This window comes from Myotis davidii, unplaced genomic scaffold (genome assembly GCF_000327345.1).
Source record: "Myotis davidii unplaced genomic scaffold, ASM32734v1 scaffold37, whole genome shotgun sequence".
Classification (NCBI taxonomy): Eukaryota; Metazoa; Chordata; class Mammalia; order Chiroptera; family Vespertilionidae; genus Myotis; species Myotis davidii.
This window is the reverse complement of record NW_006289395.1, coordinates 915,007-928,775: the sequence shown is the minus strand read 5'-3', so window position 1 is coordinate 928,775 and position 13,769 is coordinate 915,007. Positions and strand designations below refer to the sequence as shown.

Genomic DNA, 13,769 nt, shown 5'->3' with positions numbered 1-13,769 from the left:
CCCCCCTCCTCCTGGCCCCACCTCATCCAGACCGTCGTAGCCCCACTGAGCCCTCGACTGCAGCCAGAGCCTTGAACCCAGAGACCTGTCTCCAGTTCTCCCTTGCCACTTCCAGCCCTGGTGTCCCCAGCCTGGTCCAACTCTGACCTGTACGGGACCTGTCATCATCCCCATTTCCTTATGCCTGGATGTGGCCTGAGGCCTCTATGTCTCTCCTCCCAGGCATCCCAACATCTTGCGTCTCTACAACTATTTCTATGACCGGCGAAGGATCTACCTGATTCTGGAGTATGCCCCCCGCGGGGAGCTCTACAAGGAGCTGCAGAAGAGCCGCACTTTTGACCAGCAGCGAACAGCCACGGTTGGGAAGGGGTGGGCACCTGGGACGCCCACAGTGGGCCTGAGGCTGGGGGCAGGGCGGGTGCTGCTGGCAGCTGGAGGTCTGTCCCGGTCTGACCGCCTGTCATTGGCCTTCCCAGATCATGGAGGAGCTGGCGGACGCGCTGATGTACTGCCACAGAAGAAGGTAATTCACAGAGACATAAAGCCGGAGAACCTGCTCCTGGGGCTCCAGGGGGAGCTGAAGATTGCGGACTTTGGTTGGTCTGTACACGCCCCCTCCCTGAGGTATGTTGTGCCGGGGGGCCAGCCCCGGGTGAGGCCAGGAGGTTCGGATCTTGTTACCTAGGAACATTGGGGTTTGTCCTCGTGTAAATATATAGACAGACATAGCAATATCTTTATAGAAACAGGAGGCTCGGTTTTGTTGCCCAGATTTCTTATTCCCAGATTTCTTATTCAATATATTGGGGCCCTCTTGCCATGGTAATATTCCCATATCATTTTTTTTAATATATATATTTTATTGATTTTTTTACAGAGAGGAAGGGAGAGGGATAGAGAGTCAGAAACATCGATGAGAGAGAAACATCGATCAGCTGCCTCCTGCACACACCCTACTGGAGATGTGCCCACAACCAAGGTACATGCCCTTGACCGGAATCGAACCCGGGACCCCTCAGTTCGCAGGCCGACGCTCTATCCACTGAGCCAAACCGGTCAGGGCTCCCATATCATTTTTAATGGCTTCCTACTATAGCAGAGTGGAGCTATAATGTGATTTATTTCAGTAGGACATGCTTGATGGGCATGAAAGTTGTCTCCAATTTTTCCTTTAATTCTAAGGTGAGCGTTGCCCTCTCACCCGATTATTTTAAGACACGTCCCTCAGTTTGGAAATGCTGAGCAGGGTACAAACCCAGCTCTGGGGCTTTGGTTTATGGCTTCACCCACTGCTACCCCACAAGCCCTGTCGGACCAGGGTCTGTTGCATCCCTGTGCACCCTGGGGTCTTGGCTCACTGTTGTCAGGCAACTAGGAAAGGAGAGGCCATTTGTTCTGGGATCCCTGCCCACTGCCCCCCTCCCCCAGGAGGAAGACCATGTGTGGCACCCTGGACTACCTGCCTCCAGAGATGATTGAGGGGCGCACCCACAATGAGAAGGTGGATCTGTGGTGCATCGGGGTGCTCTGCTACGAGCTGCTGGTGGGAAACCCCCCCTTTGAGAGCGCTTCACACAATGAAACCTATCGGCGCATCGTCAAGGTGCGGGGGCTGACCCGGGGTCGGGCTGGGAGTGTGAAGAACGTACTAGTAGTTGTGGGGCCTAGCCCTCCAAATAGAATGAGCAGTCAGGGGAAAAGCAGCCAGGATGAAACCAACGGGTCCTTCCTTCTCCTTTCTCTACCTCTGCAGGTGGACCTGAAGTTCCCCCCTTCTGTGCCCGTGGGAGCCCAGGACCTCATCTCCAAGCTGCTCAAACATAACCCCTCAGACCGTCTGCCTCTGGCCCAGGTCTCGGCCCACCCTTGGGTCCGGGCCCACTCTCGGAGGGTATTGCCCCCCTCGGCCCTTCAGTCCGTCCACTGAATCGTCTGTCCTTTCCTCAGCTGCGTCTGTTTGTATGTCTGTATATAGTATGTGTGGTTGGAAGGAGGGGTCTCTGGATTGTTTCCTTATCTGTCTCCTGCCTCCTTTTTATTTAATAAAGGCTGTAGCTTTTTGTAATGACGAGTGCAGGTGTTATAGGTGGAGACTTTGCTGGGGATGAAGCTGTCCCCTGTGGGAACAGTTGCCCAGGGATGCCAAGGATGGGTACTGGGTTACTGCCCCGGGTAGCACCCTGCCCTCAGCTCTGATACCAACCTGGTCAGCTCCCAGCCACCTTGTCCCGTCTTTTCTCTCCTCTGCTCTGACTCCCAGGGTCTCCGGGTGCTGGGACCTCGGCTGTACTCTGCTAAGCCTGACCTCTGCCCACCTCTTACTTCTCACTCTCAATTGTCTGACCTCTAGTCTTCCTCTGGTTCAGCCCCTTGCCAACCTAGGAGCCACTGGACAGTGCTGTCCCTAGCAGTGGTGTTTTCCTGCTCTGGTCAGGATCTAGTACGAGAGCAAAGAGAAGCAGCACTGATGGTGTCTCATTCCTGACTAAGGTTTCACTGTTAAGGATGATGTTTACGGTAGGTTTACCCTCATTTGGCAGTCAAGGCAACTGAGACACATGATCTGCCCAAAGTCACACAACTAGCGAGTGGGGTAGCCCAGTTTTAAAACTCCGCATTTAATGGAGTAGTGGTGTAATGCTGCCTTTTGACAGCAAGCACATTGATTATGTATATATGATGTATATACACACACACACACACATCACAGAAGTGGAGCAAGATTTCGTTTTTGCTTTTACTAAGTATAGCTTACAAACCTTTATCAGGTTAAGGTAGGACTATTCTCTTTCTACTTTGCAAAGGGTTTGGTTGTTTTGTATCGGGTGTTGACTTTCATCAAATGTTTTTTCTGTATTAATTATTTGCTCTTTCAATCAATGTGATGAAATACATCAATAAATGTTCTAATCTTTATTTTACCTCAGCTTTTCGTGCTGTATTCGATTCCCAGAATTCCCAGAGCTAGAGTAACAAAATGCCACCAACTTGGCGATCTAAAACAACAGGAGTTTACCTGGGCAGCTCTGGAGGCCCCAAATCAAGGCACCCATAGTCCCACCCTCCCTTTGAGGGCTTGAGGGGAAAATCCTTGCCTCTTCCAGCTTCAGGTGGCTCTAGGCTTTTTTTTTTTTTAAATCCTCACCCGAGGAAATTTTTTTTCCGTTGATTTTTGATTTCCAGAGAGAGGGAAAGATAGAGAAAAATACCGATGTGAGATTGGTTGCTTCCTGCATGTGCCCCGAGGGCCCTGGTGGGGGAGGAGCCTACAATGGAGGTAGCTAACTTGAGATCTGAATCAAACCTGGGACCCTTCGGTCTGCCCCTCAGACCAGTGCTCTATCCACTGAGCCAAACCAGCTAGTTTGGGGCTCCAGGCATTTCTTGGCTATGGTTCCAAAACTCTAACCTCTGCTTCTGTCTTCACATGGCTTTCCTTACTCTGTCTCTCTTCTGTGTCATAAGAACACTACTCATTTGATCTGCAGCCCACCCAGAATGATCTCAAGGCCCTTAATTACATCTGCAAAGACACTTTTCAAAAAAACTGCACGTTCATAGGTTCATTAGGGTATAGACACAGCTTCTTGGGGGCCACCATGCAATCTGCTACACATGCCCATAGAGGAACAACTGAATGATGTTCTAAGGCTTTTTTTTTTTTTTAAGCAACCTGCTCATTTCTCTTTTCCCTGAGATAGCCAATTCCAAATCTTTTGCTATTTTTTGTTTTATTTTGCTCTTAGTATTTATCATCTATTTCCAAATCACATGCTTCTGTTGCTATTTCATAGATCTTCAGTTTTAGGTATTTATTACCTATTTTTACCAGCTATACATTTAAGGACCGAACTCCTTTACCCCTCTACACTATGTATATGTTCACAGGTTCTGTCCTTGCACCCTTCTGATGTAGTTACATCATGCTTTTGGTTAGACTTATTCACTGGACAATAGTTATTGAGTGCCTTCGACATCCCAGGCTCTCGAGCAGTGAATAAAGGAAAAAATCCTCTAAGCTCATCTTGCAAATCTAGAGGATCCATGTCCGGTGTTTGGATTATCATGAGATGCTAGCCAGGCTGACTCATGTGGCATTCTAGTATTTTTCTTTCTTGTACAGCTTTTGACTGTCCCTGAAGTTGTCTTATTTGCTCATTTTCCTATGCATAGGTCACTAATCCATCTCCAAGTTCTCCTTCGGTGTGAGCACTTTAAAGCTGTCAACATCCATTAAAGTGTCATTTCACTGCATCACACAGGCCTGATATGGAGTACAGTATTTTGTGTTTTTCAGGTCTCAACATTCCCTAATTACCGTGATGACTTCTTCTCTGATCCAAAAGTATTTCAAAGGTGTTTCAAAAATTCCAAACACACGGGCTTACCCCTACCTGTGCTCTGCCCCATTTCCCCTTTGCCCTCACCACCAAGCCTGCCAGGCAAATGCCCTGTGCTTGCAACTCCTAATTCTTAGGCTCCAGGCTTCACTACCCCAGGGGTTGGGTTTGAGCCCTGTATTATCTCTAAAAACTGTTAACTTACACAAATTAAATGAGTTCATTCACATAAATAATATAAGGTGAAATTCCACTACTAATACCAGTTTGGTAACATCTTTCTAGTCTTCTTCCTTTCCATTTACATTCATATCCATCTACTTCTAGAAAACAGCATTTTTGCCTTTAGCATGTGAGATTTCTTTAAATAGTATTGACCTGTATGTATTGTTTTGTCACTTCTTTTTGGCCCTTATGATGCCTTAGAACAGCGGTTCTCAGCCTGTGGGTCGCAACCCCTTTGGCGGTCGAACGACCCTTTCACAGGGGTCGCCTAAGACCATCCTGCATATCAGATATTTACATGACGATTCATAACAGTAGCAACATTACAGTTATGAAGTAGCAACGAAAATAATTTTATGGTTCGGTCCCAACATGAGGAACTGTATTTAAAGGGCCAGAAGGTTGAGAACCACTGCCTTAGAAAGTTCTCTATGACAGTTCAGATAGATGTTTTGTAAAACTGCCCAGGTTTTTAAGAAAGCTATTCTGTTGATGGAAACGTAGACTATTTTCAGTGTGTTGTACTATGGCCGTGTCTTTTACGCCTGCGAAATGTCCAATAGATTTTGCCCAGTTGCTCTCCAAAGTGGTGGGGCAACTCACACTCCCACCAGCACTAAGGTAGTGTGCCCACTTTCCTGCACCCCCCTCAGGGGTGTTGGCTTTCCACTCCCCAAGTCACCAAAGCTCCTTAGGCATGCCATATCTGTTCCCACCTCAGGGTCTGCCTAGAATGCCATTGGCAGCCTATTTTGAGCCTGAGTCCATGATGATTTTGTTGAGTTACGAAATTAATCAAACTTGGCTTTAGAGCATCGTCCAGTACACACACACACACACACACACACACACACACACACAAAATCGCATGTTTGATCCCTGGTCAGAGCTCTCGATGTTTTCCTCTCACATTGATTTTTCTCTCTCTAAAAAATCAATAAAAAAAATATCCTCAGGTGAGGATAAAAAAATAAATTGATGAACCCTGGTGACCTTGGCCTTTTTTCTAATATATGTGCCTTTTGCTAGTTTACTTGTAAAGACAAGGGGTATTAATTTGTCATAAACTTTGCCAATATTTTTTTTTTCCTTTGTCTTTCAACAGAAAGTTTAGAGTGGTTTTCTTTGTTGGTGTTTTCAGTTTTATGCTGTCAAGCCTACCATCTTTTTCCCTTATGGTATTTGACTTTTGGTTTTTCTTTTAAAAATCTTTATCACCCCAGCCGAAACCGGTTTGGCTCAGTGGATAGAGCGTCAGTCTGCGGACTGAAGGGTCCCAGGTTCGATTCCGGTCAAGGGCATGTACCTGGGTTGCGTAGCACATCCCCAGTGGGAGATGTGCAGGAGGCAGCTCATTGATGTTTCTAACTCTCTATCTCTCTCCCTTCTTCTCTGTAAAAAATCAATAAAATATATTTAAAAAAAAATAAAAAAATAAAAATCTTTATCACCCCAAACATAAAATTGTGATCAAAATGGAAATTCTTTTGGTGTAAGGAATAAAATAATTGTTTTTTGTTTTGTTTTAGTTCCAATACCTAGTCTCATACTGAACTCCCATATACAGGGATTGCAGTTTGTAAGAAAAAAATATAGCCCTAACCGGTTTGGCTCAGTGGATAAAGCGTTGGCCTGCGGACTGAAAGGTCTCAGGTTCGACTGTGGTCAAGGGCACATGTCTGGGTTGTGGGTTCAATCCCCAGTGGGAGGCGTGCAGGAGGCAGCCTATCGATGGTTCTCTCTCATCATTGATATTTCTAGCTCTCTCTCCCTCTCTATTCCTCTCTGAAATCAATAAAAATATTTTTTAAAAAAAGAAAAAAATATGTTCATTTATGGGGTAGCAGGGAAAACATGGGCCTTTCACAAAACACTTGTCCCTGATTGCAGCAAAACTCACCCTTCTCTAGCTCCTGGCACTGTGTAGTAGTACAGGCCTTTTAGGTCAAAAATATTTTATAGATATTGAAAAGAGTATCCCAAAGCCTCATAAACAGTGTGCATATGTGTGGAAATATGCGTCACATCAGACACCCAGGAGTGACCAACAGTGTGTGACAGTGACAGGCAAACAGGAGGAGGTGAGCCACTTCCCAGCAGCCTGCATGCAAGAAGCGGCAACCTTTACCCGTCAAAGTCTCAAAGTCCGGGAAGTAAGTAATTAAGGCTTTGCAGGCCACACGGCCTCTGCTGACACTACTAACCTGCCATGTGGCACAAAAGCGGCCACAGACAGTCCATAAACCAGTGAACATGGCTGTACGACAAAATTTTATGGACATTAACATTTGAATTTCTTATAATCATACGAACTTTCATATTCTTTAGATTATTTTTCAACCATTTAAAATGTTTTAAAAAACCCTCCCAAATTACACTTTGACAACAAACACGTGTCAGCCGCTTCAGTATTGTAAATACCCTTGCATGTAATACATATGGCAAGAAATAACAGGACTTGTCATTAAACTTTAGCTACATTGCGTTTTAAGAAATTATTTGAAAAATAAGAACCTTAACACTTAAGCATGGAATAGAGCTTGCCAGTCTTTTTCTCCATTACAAGGTAAAAATTGTCTCTTGATATTTCTGTTTATTTAGCTTAGGGAAGTTTTAACTTAATAATAATAATTTTAAAAAAGCAAGAGCAAGTGTAAATCCCTAAGTTGGGAGCATGTCTGAACCGTGAGGAGGAAGCCAGTGTGGCTCCAGCAGGACCAGTAAGGGGAAGAGAGATCAGAATGGTACCAGGGCCTCTGGCCTGCATGTAGGGACACTCACTTACTGAATATGTTATCCAGCGGCAAAATCCCACGCCATCCTCCAAGGGAAGAGACTCGAACCTGGAGGGAGCAGGAGAAGGAACAGAGTGACGAGAGCACAGGAAAGCCCTTAACTCGGCCTTGCTGTCCACCATTGGTCGCTTTGAATGGTTCATCTGCTAGGTCTGTGAGCCGAGGACGGCGGTGCGAACCACTCATGTTCTGCTGAACTTGTTTTCATCCTGATGCACTAGAGGCGGTTCAATTCCGATGGTCCGAGCAGGACACACTACGTACTTCCATCCCAACAATCTCTCTCAGGTCCTCCAAGTCTGAGCCTTACTTGTGAGGTTGCTAAGCAACGGCTGTGGGCGTGGCCCTTTGGGCATAAAGAGTCGGAGCCCCGCCCCTGGCGGACGCCGGTATTTCAGGATCTTGATCTTTCAAGTCCTCCCCCTCAACTTTCTCAATGGGCGGGGCTACGACGGCAGCTGTCACCTCCTCTCCGCCCCGCTGGCTCTCACTTGTGTCCGGGTCTCCGATAGCAGCTCTTTTTCCGGGACTTCCTGGTCGCCGTGACCAATCAGAGTGTTGTTTCCGTCCTTGCCGTGGTCGGCCCGCAGGCCTCGGCGCTCCTCTACCTACGCCTCTTAAAGGCGCCGCCAACGCCTCGGGAGCCCGGGCGCACCAATTCCTCGGTTCCTGTCCCCAGCTGCAGTATGGAGGCGTCCCACGGGCGGCCTGGGCCCGAGTCAGACCTTCTGACTTTGGGGAGACAGCGAGCCGCGGTCTTCGGCGGCGGGCCGGGCCGAGCGCCTTCTGAACCGCCCTCCGGCTTCCGGGTGTCGGGAGAGGAAGAAGCCGAGAACGTTGGAGGATCCAGCCGCCACGCCAGGGCGGCCCCTGAGACTTCGAGCTACGGCGTCGTCCACCGGCCGGGACCGGAGGCTCCGGAGAACGAGCTCGGCCGCACAGTGATGCTGTGTGGACCCGGGAGCCACCCGGGAGCGCCGGACCCCGAGCACAACCCACACGGGTCTTCCATCCGCCAGGACCCCGAGCCGCCCGAGGACAAGCCTGTGTCCGAAACGATCGGCCGTCGAGGAGGCCCGGGAGGCGGCGGGATGGATGTTGAGCAGGAGGAGGAAGACGACGAGGGGACGGCCGGCCGGGCTGGCAGATCGTTCTCCAGCCGTCTCCAGGACAGCCGCAGCCTGGAGGGGCTGAGCGGGGCGTGCGGCGGCGGCCCTGGGTCCCCAGCGGCTGCGGAGTCCGGCGCGGGTGGCGGGCGTCGCGCCACCATCTCCAGCCCCCTGGAGCTGGAGGGCACGGTGAGCCGCCAGGGAGACCTCACCCATTTTGTCGCCAACAACTTGCAACTCAAGATCCGTCTGAGCAGCACCTCTCAACCCCCGCCCCCTGCCCCTGCGCCGCCCTGTTCAGCGACTTCGTCCACCCCGGCCATCCCCCCCATCGACCCGGACGTGCTGCGGGACCTGGAGCGGCTGAGTCGGGAGCTGGGCGGCAGGGTGGACCGTCTGCTTCGCGGGCTGGGTGGCGCGGTGCAGGAGCTGACAGCCCTGAGCGTGGGCTGCATCCAGACCTACCGCGACGCTGTGGACTCCCTGGGCGAAGCCGTGGACATGAGCATCAAGGGGATGTACACCCTGCTGGCGCGCTGCGAGGAGCTGGAGAGGGCTCTGCAGCCGGTGCAGGGGCTGGCGCGCCAGGTCCGGGACATCCGACGCACCCTGGAGGTGTTGGAGGCTCTGTGCAAGTGACCAGGAGGGCGAGAGAGAACAGGCCAGGGCCCAGTAGGATCCTAAGGACTCTTCAAGATGCATTTAGCAGGCCGGCGTCCACTCGCTGGGCCGTATGCAGGTGTATCTGGGAAGATCTAAAGGCTTTCCTGGTGGGAGGTGATGATGCTCAGCTTCTATTCAGTTGGCCATCTGTAGCTACGTTGTTTTCCTCAGCTCTTCTCTAACTAAAGCACCGTCCCTGGGAACCCAGGGCTTTAGGTCTGGGCTTGAGAGACATGCTGGGTGGGATCAAGAAAGGGGAACTGAGGCCCCAGCCCCCACTGTGCCCACTCTGACTCCAGTATCACATCTCAGGTGCCAGGAGCTATGGGAGTTTGAGTGGTCCTTGGTCACACACCATGCAGACAAGGAGGCACACATGCAGATGGATAGCCTCGTGCTTTTGCCCACTGGCCCCCTACCATCCCGTTTCAGCCAGACCAGGTGGAGCTAGAAGGAATGCATTGCATGGTAGAGGGGGGTGAGTTGGGAGTGGTCTCACTGCTCTCAGGATTCAGTAGAATTGTTGCTGGTTTTGAAGCCCACCTGTTGTGGAGTGTTCTAATCAGTTTTAACTTTCTGAGTTTTTGTGGAATTAAAGTGCTGCTGCTGCTGCTGCTAAGGCTGAAGCTGTGTCTGTGTGGCGTTACACGGATTGATGAGCCTAAAAGAATGGGAATAAGGGTCCGTCTTTTTCGTGGAGCTCCCTTGGGGTAGGTGCTGGGAGTGAGGTGGGGGACCCAGGCTACGTGGGGAAGGATATCGTTCCGGCTCTTAGGCATCAGGTCTGAGGGGAACTGCAGGACACAAACATGACCCAGAGATCCGATAAAAGCAGAAAGGAAGCAAGGTGCTCCAGAAGAGAAAAGGAAGGGATTGTCTTCTCAGATGCTAATACGCCTTAGTCCGGGAGGGACTGGGTGAACTGGACATTTTATCTGTGGAGAAAGATGGGGGAAACTTGTTAGCTCCATTCCTGATCCCACTTCCCACACTGCACTGATCAGTGCCCCATGTATGGTTTGAGATAATCTTTGTTCCAACCCCTGGCACCCTTCTGTTTACAGTTCACATAGTAAGTTCCAGCAGCCACCATGTTATGGTCAGATTTAGAAAGAGATCACAGAAAGACATCCAGTTTTGTTTTATTATCATCCTGTTTCAGAAAACACTAGCACTTTGAACTGTGCCTCAACAAGTTTCCCTTTTGAATGTAAAGAATTCCGGGGGTGGAAATGTTCTAGGAGCCTTTTTAAATTCAACCAGTGAAAACTGTTAAAAAGTATTATTTACTGGCCCGTACGGGGATCGAACCCGCGACCTTGGCGTTATTAGCACCACGCTCTAACCAACTGAGCTAACCGGCCAGTGGTGCTCTGGGTTGCCATATAATACTATATAGAATTCACAATGCGTTCTGCTGGAAAAATTAAAGAATGAGTAAGAAACAGAATTCGAAGACTAAATTACCAAGCATTATAAGTATAAGCTACTCTTCTCGCAGTCTTAGCAAAAGACACTGCCCACTGAGGCACCGCTGGGATTCGAACCCAGGATCTCCTGTTTACTAGACAGGCGCTTTAACCAACTAAGCCACGGCGCCTAGTGCTGCGGTATGTGGGAACCTCATTTCTTGGCCAGGTCAGCTCCAGAGCAGGTAAGTTAATGTCCAGTGCTATTTTAGAACCAATTTTGCCCATACCGGAAAACGCAGAAAGGACGAAAACCCCAACTGTTAGCGAGAATGAACGAGTGACACGGAAATTGAATGTGGGCAAACGGAAAATAAGAGAAATTCTTACTTTTGGATTACAAAATTTGGCATAAACGACCTCGACCGACGAGGATGGGATTCGAACCCACGCGTGCAGAGCACAATGGATTAGCAGTCCATCGCCTTAACCACTCGACCACCTCGTCCACAACGAGGAAACCTCGTCTGCTCCCTCTGAGGTCTGAACTCTTGCTCCACAATTAAAAAAAAGAAAAAAAAGACATGTTGCGAATTCATTTCTTGAGATCCTGCCCAGCACTGCGGAGCCGATACGCAGAACGTTGAACTGACCGAGCTACATTCTCGCCTGCGCGAGCTCCAGACTCTCTGTTCTGGGTTGAGCGATCGGGAACTTGCGCCGTCCCTACGACCCTGGACCTGCCGCAAAAAGCACGCGAGATTGCTGGGCTCTCTCCACGGGACGGCGCGAGGCTTCGCGTCAGGAGACCTCTCCTTCCGACCCTACAAGGTGCTGCTTCTCCTACTTGACCGCTGGAGCTCATAGTTAAAAATGATGGAAATAAAAAGCGATCAAAAGCTTGACCCCGACGTGATTTGAACACGCAACCTTCTGATCTGGAGTCAGACGCGCTACCGTTGCGCCACGAGGTCGACCGGCCTCTGGGCTGGTCAGGTCTCCTCCTAACCACTGGATGTTGTTGTTTCCAGGTGGTCAGGGTCCCAGAGATCTAAGAGCAAGAGCCTAACGCCTGCCTGACCTTCCGGCGTCAAACTTGCGTTGTAGGGCGAGCTGAGCACACTGACCCGGCGGTGGCTTTGCGAGCTCCAGGCGCAGCAGTCCCTCCGACCCCTCCCCGGGCGTCGGTGACCCAGAGCTGGTTACCTGGGAGACCCAGGACTCACAGCACGTCAGGGAAGGACATGCGCAAAAAAGGCTGATTAATAAAATCCGTACGTGAAAAAGTGATGGGGCACTTCATACTGGTTGCCGAAATCTGAGCCCACTACTCAGATTTAACACCAGAAAGAGAGAGGAGCAGGCATTACATCTCTCCTGCTGTAACGGAGTAAGTACAAGACACCACTCATGATGTATTTTTACCAGAAAGCTGAACGTGAGACTGATCTGACAACTAGTTCACAGGAAACACAGAGCACAGAGGAATAAGTCAAATGATCCGATCAGAACACAGCCCATACGTGGCCCGGTGTCTCCAACAGGTGATTGCAAGAAAAGAAAACTAGGAGGAAGGAGGGGTGAGGAAGAAGAACCTAAGAGTAAAAGAGATTTATTGGGTAGGAGGGGGGGCACAATACAGGTTTTAAAAAGAGAGACTAAGTACATTGTGTGAACTTTATTTGGACCCTGATTCAAGCAAAGCGTAAAAATCAAAAAACAAAATATGTGTGAGTGGGCAATTTGAACCTATCTGGTGATATCTGGAATTTACTTCAACATAATCTAATAGGGCTGAGAGGAAAAGTATAGAGGAAGCAAGGTAGGTCTCAAAGGGGATCGTTATACTGTTTTCACTTTTACATATGTTTACATTTTTCCATGATAAATTTTTTTCTAAGTTCTTTTATGACCAATTCAAATGGGAACATGTGGGTTCGAGAGTGTACACCCAGTCACCTGCAGTACCTCCTATGGCCACAGGCGGGCTCCAAAACTCAAGCTTTTGAGAAGATTTCTGTAGGGCACTTTCTGTGAGCCAAGGTCATGGAAAATCACAGGACAGACCTAAATGCCTGCTCACTGTTAATTCACAACGTGAAATGTGACAACCCAATTCTTACTATCTAGTAGTTCCTCTAGGCAGGAAGCCTATTATTAGGCGAATAACTCCCCAAACTTCCAGCTTGCTGGGGCCCCAAATTTGTCATCCTTGCACCCCTCCCATTTTCTCACCTATTCACAGCCCCTTGGTCAGACCTTCTTATCTTCTTGATTCCTTCCACTTCATTCTACCTTCTTGACCCACCCTGGTCCAATGTCATCCTGGCCTTCCTGGATAACTTTATGGCTTCTTCACTAGCCTTCTGCTTAAAAATCTTAAAATCCACTCTCCAGTCTGGCTCGTGTGGCTCAAATGGTTGAACATGGACCTATGAACTAGGAGATCATGGTCCCATTCCCGGTCATTGATGTTTCTCGCTCTTCCCTTCCTCTCTGAAATCAATAAAAATATGTGTTAAAATCCACGCTCCGTGTTGCAACCAACGTTACCTTCTAGAATACAAATCTGACATGTCCCTCCCCAGGGCGGCAAGGCTGGAGCGATCCGCCCCTCCCGCCTCACCTGGGTCTCTTCTCCCCGTCCATTGCTAGGCTTCAAACACGGTGGCTTCGATTCTGTTCAACAAGCTGGGCTTGTCCCACCTGAAGACTTGGGCTCTTGCTGCTTCTCCACCCGGAATGCCCTTTCCCCAGTTTCACACCGGCTCCTCCTCGTTTTCTTTGTCCCGGGGCCTCCCATTGCAAAAGCAGGTCCCAGTCTCCCCGCTTCCATGCCGTGCTTTTCCTCTGTGAACAGTCAGACGTGGTGAACTGCCACTGAGGGAACTTGGCTCTGAGGGCCTGGGCTTCTATTTCCAGGAGAAAAAGCCTGTAAGTTACAGAGGGAAGAAGGGCAGGTTCAGGTACGGGGTCCTCGGAAAAGCAGCGAAAAGCAGGAGCTGCGTGACCATAAGCGAAGGCCCGACAACCTAGGGACAGCCCCCTCTCCACGTTGGTTCCCTACGTCTCCCCTGGCCCAGGGTAGTGGGAGGCCAGAGGGATGCGGGAGTGAAGCGGAGAAAGTGTCCATGCCTTGGGTACGGCGGGGCCCTAAGACCAGCGTGGCGAGTACAGCGGTCAGCAGAGAGCAACCCGTACGCGGAGGCATCCCGGGCCACGTAG

General features: G+C 49.7%; 2 protein-coding genes and 4 non-coding genes across 6 annotated transcripts in view; 2 read left to right on the top strand and 4 right to left on the bottom strand.

Moving 5' to 3' along the window:
* Window positions 1-2,924, top strand: part of AURKB (aurora kinase B) — a 5,767-nt gene extending 2,843 nt beyond the window's left edge. The window contains 5 exon segments of the mRNA XM_006761714.2: window positions 199-361; window positions 480-516; window positions 519-627; window positions 1,432-1,606; window positions 1,757-2,924. Of these exon segments, the coding sequence (XP_006761777.1) occupies window positions 199-361; window positions 480-516; window positions 519-627; window positions 1,432-1,606; window positions 1,757-1,930 (658 nt within the window). The 3' untranslated portion in view covers window positions 1,931-2,924.
* A 4,809-nt stretch (window positions 2,925-7,733) lies between these two features.
* BORCS6 (BLOC-1 related complex subunit 6) lies at window positions 7,734-9,761 on the top strand. The gene has a single exon (XM_006761670.2). It carries the CDS (start codon window positions 8,050-8,052, stop codon window positions 9,109-9,111), a length of 1,062 nt encoding a protein of 353 aa, XP_006761733.1. The 5' UTR covers window positions 7,734-8,049; the 3' UTR covers window positions 9,112-9,761.
* Window positions 9,762-10,425: 664 nt separating this feature from the next.
* Window positions 10,426-10,499, bottom strand: TRNAI-AAU. Its single transcript has one exon. It is a non-coding gene; the product is annotated as a tRNA-Ile (tRNA).
* A 162-nt stretch (window positions 10,500-10,661) lies between these two features.
* Window positions 10,662-10,735, bottom strand: TRNAT-AGU. Its single transcript has one exon. It is a non-coding gene; the product is annotated as a tRNA-Thr (tRNA).
* Window positions 10,736-10,970: 235 nt separating this feature from the next.
* TRNAS-GCU lies at window positions 10,971-11,052 on the bottom strand. Its single transcript has one exon. It is a non-coding gene; the product is annotated as a tRNA-Ser (tRNA).
* Window positions 11,053-11,446: 394 nt separating this feature from the next.
* TRNAW-CCA lies at window positions 11,447-11,518 on the bottom strand. The gene has a single exon. It is a non-coding gene; the product is annotated as a tRNA-Trp (tRNA).
* Window positions 11,519-13,769: the final 2,251 nt, after the last annotated feature.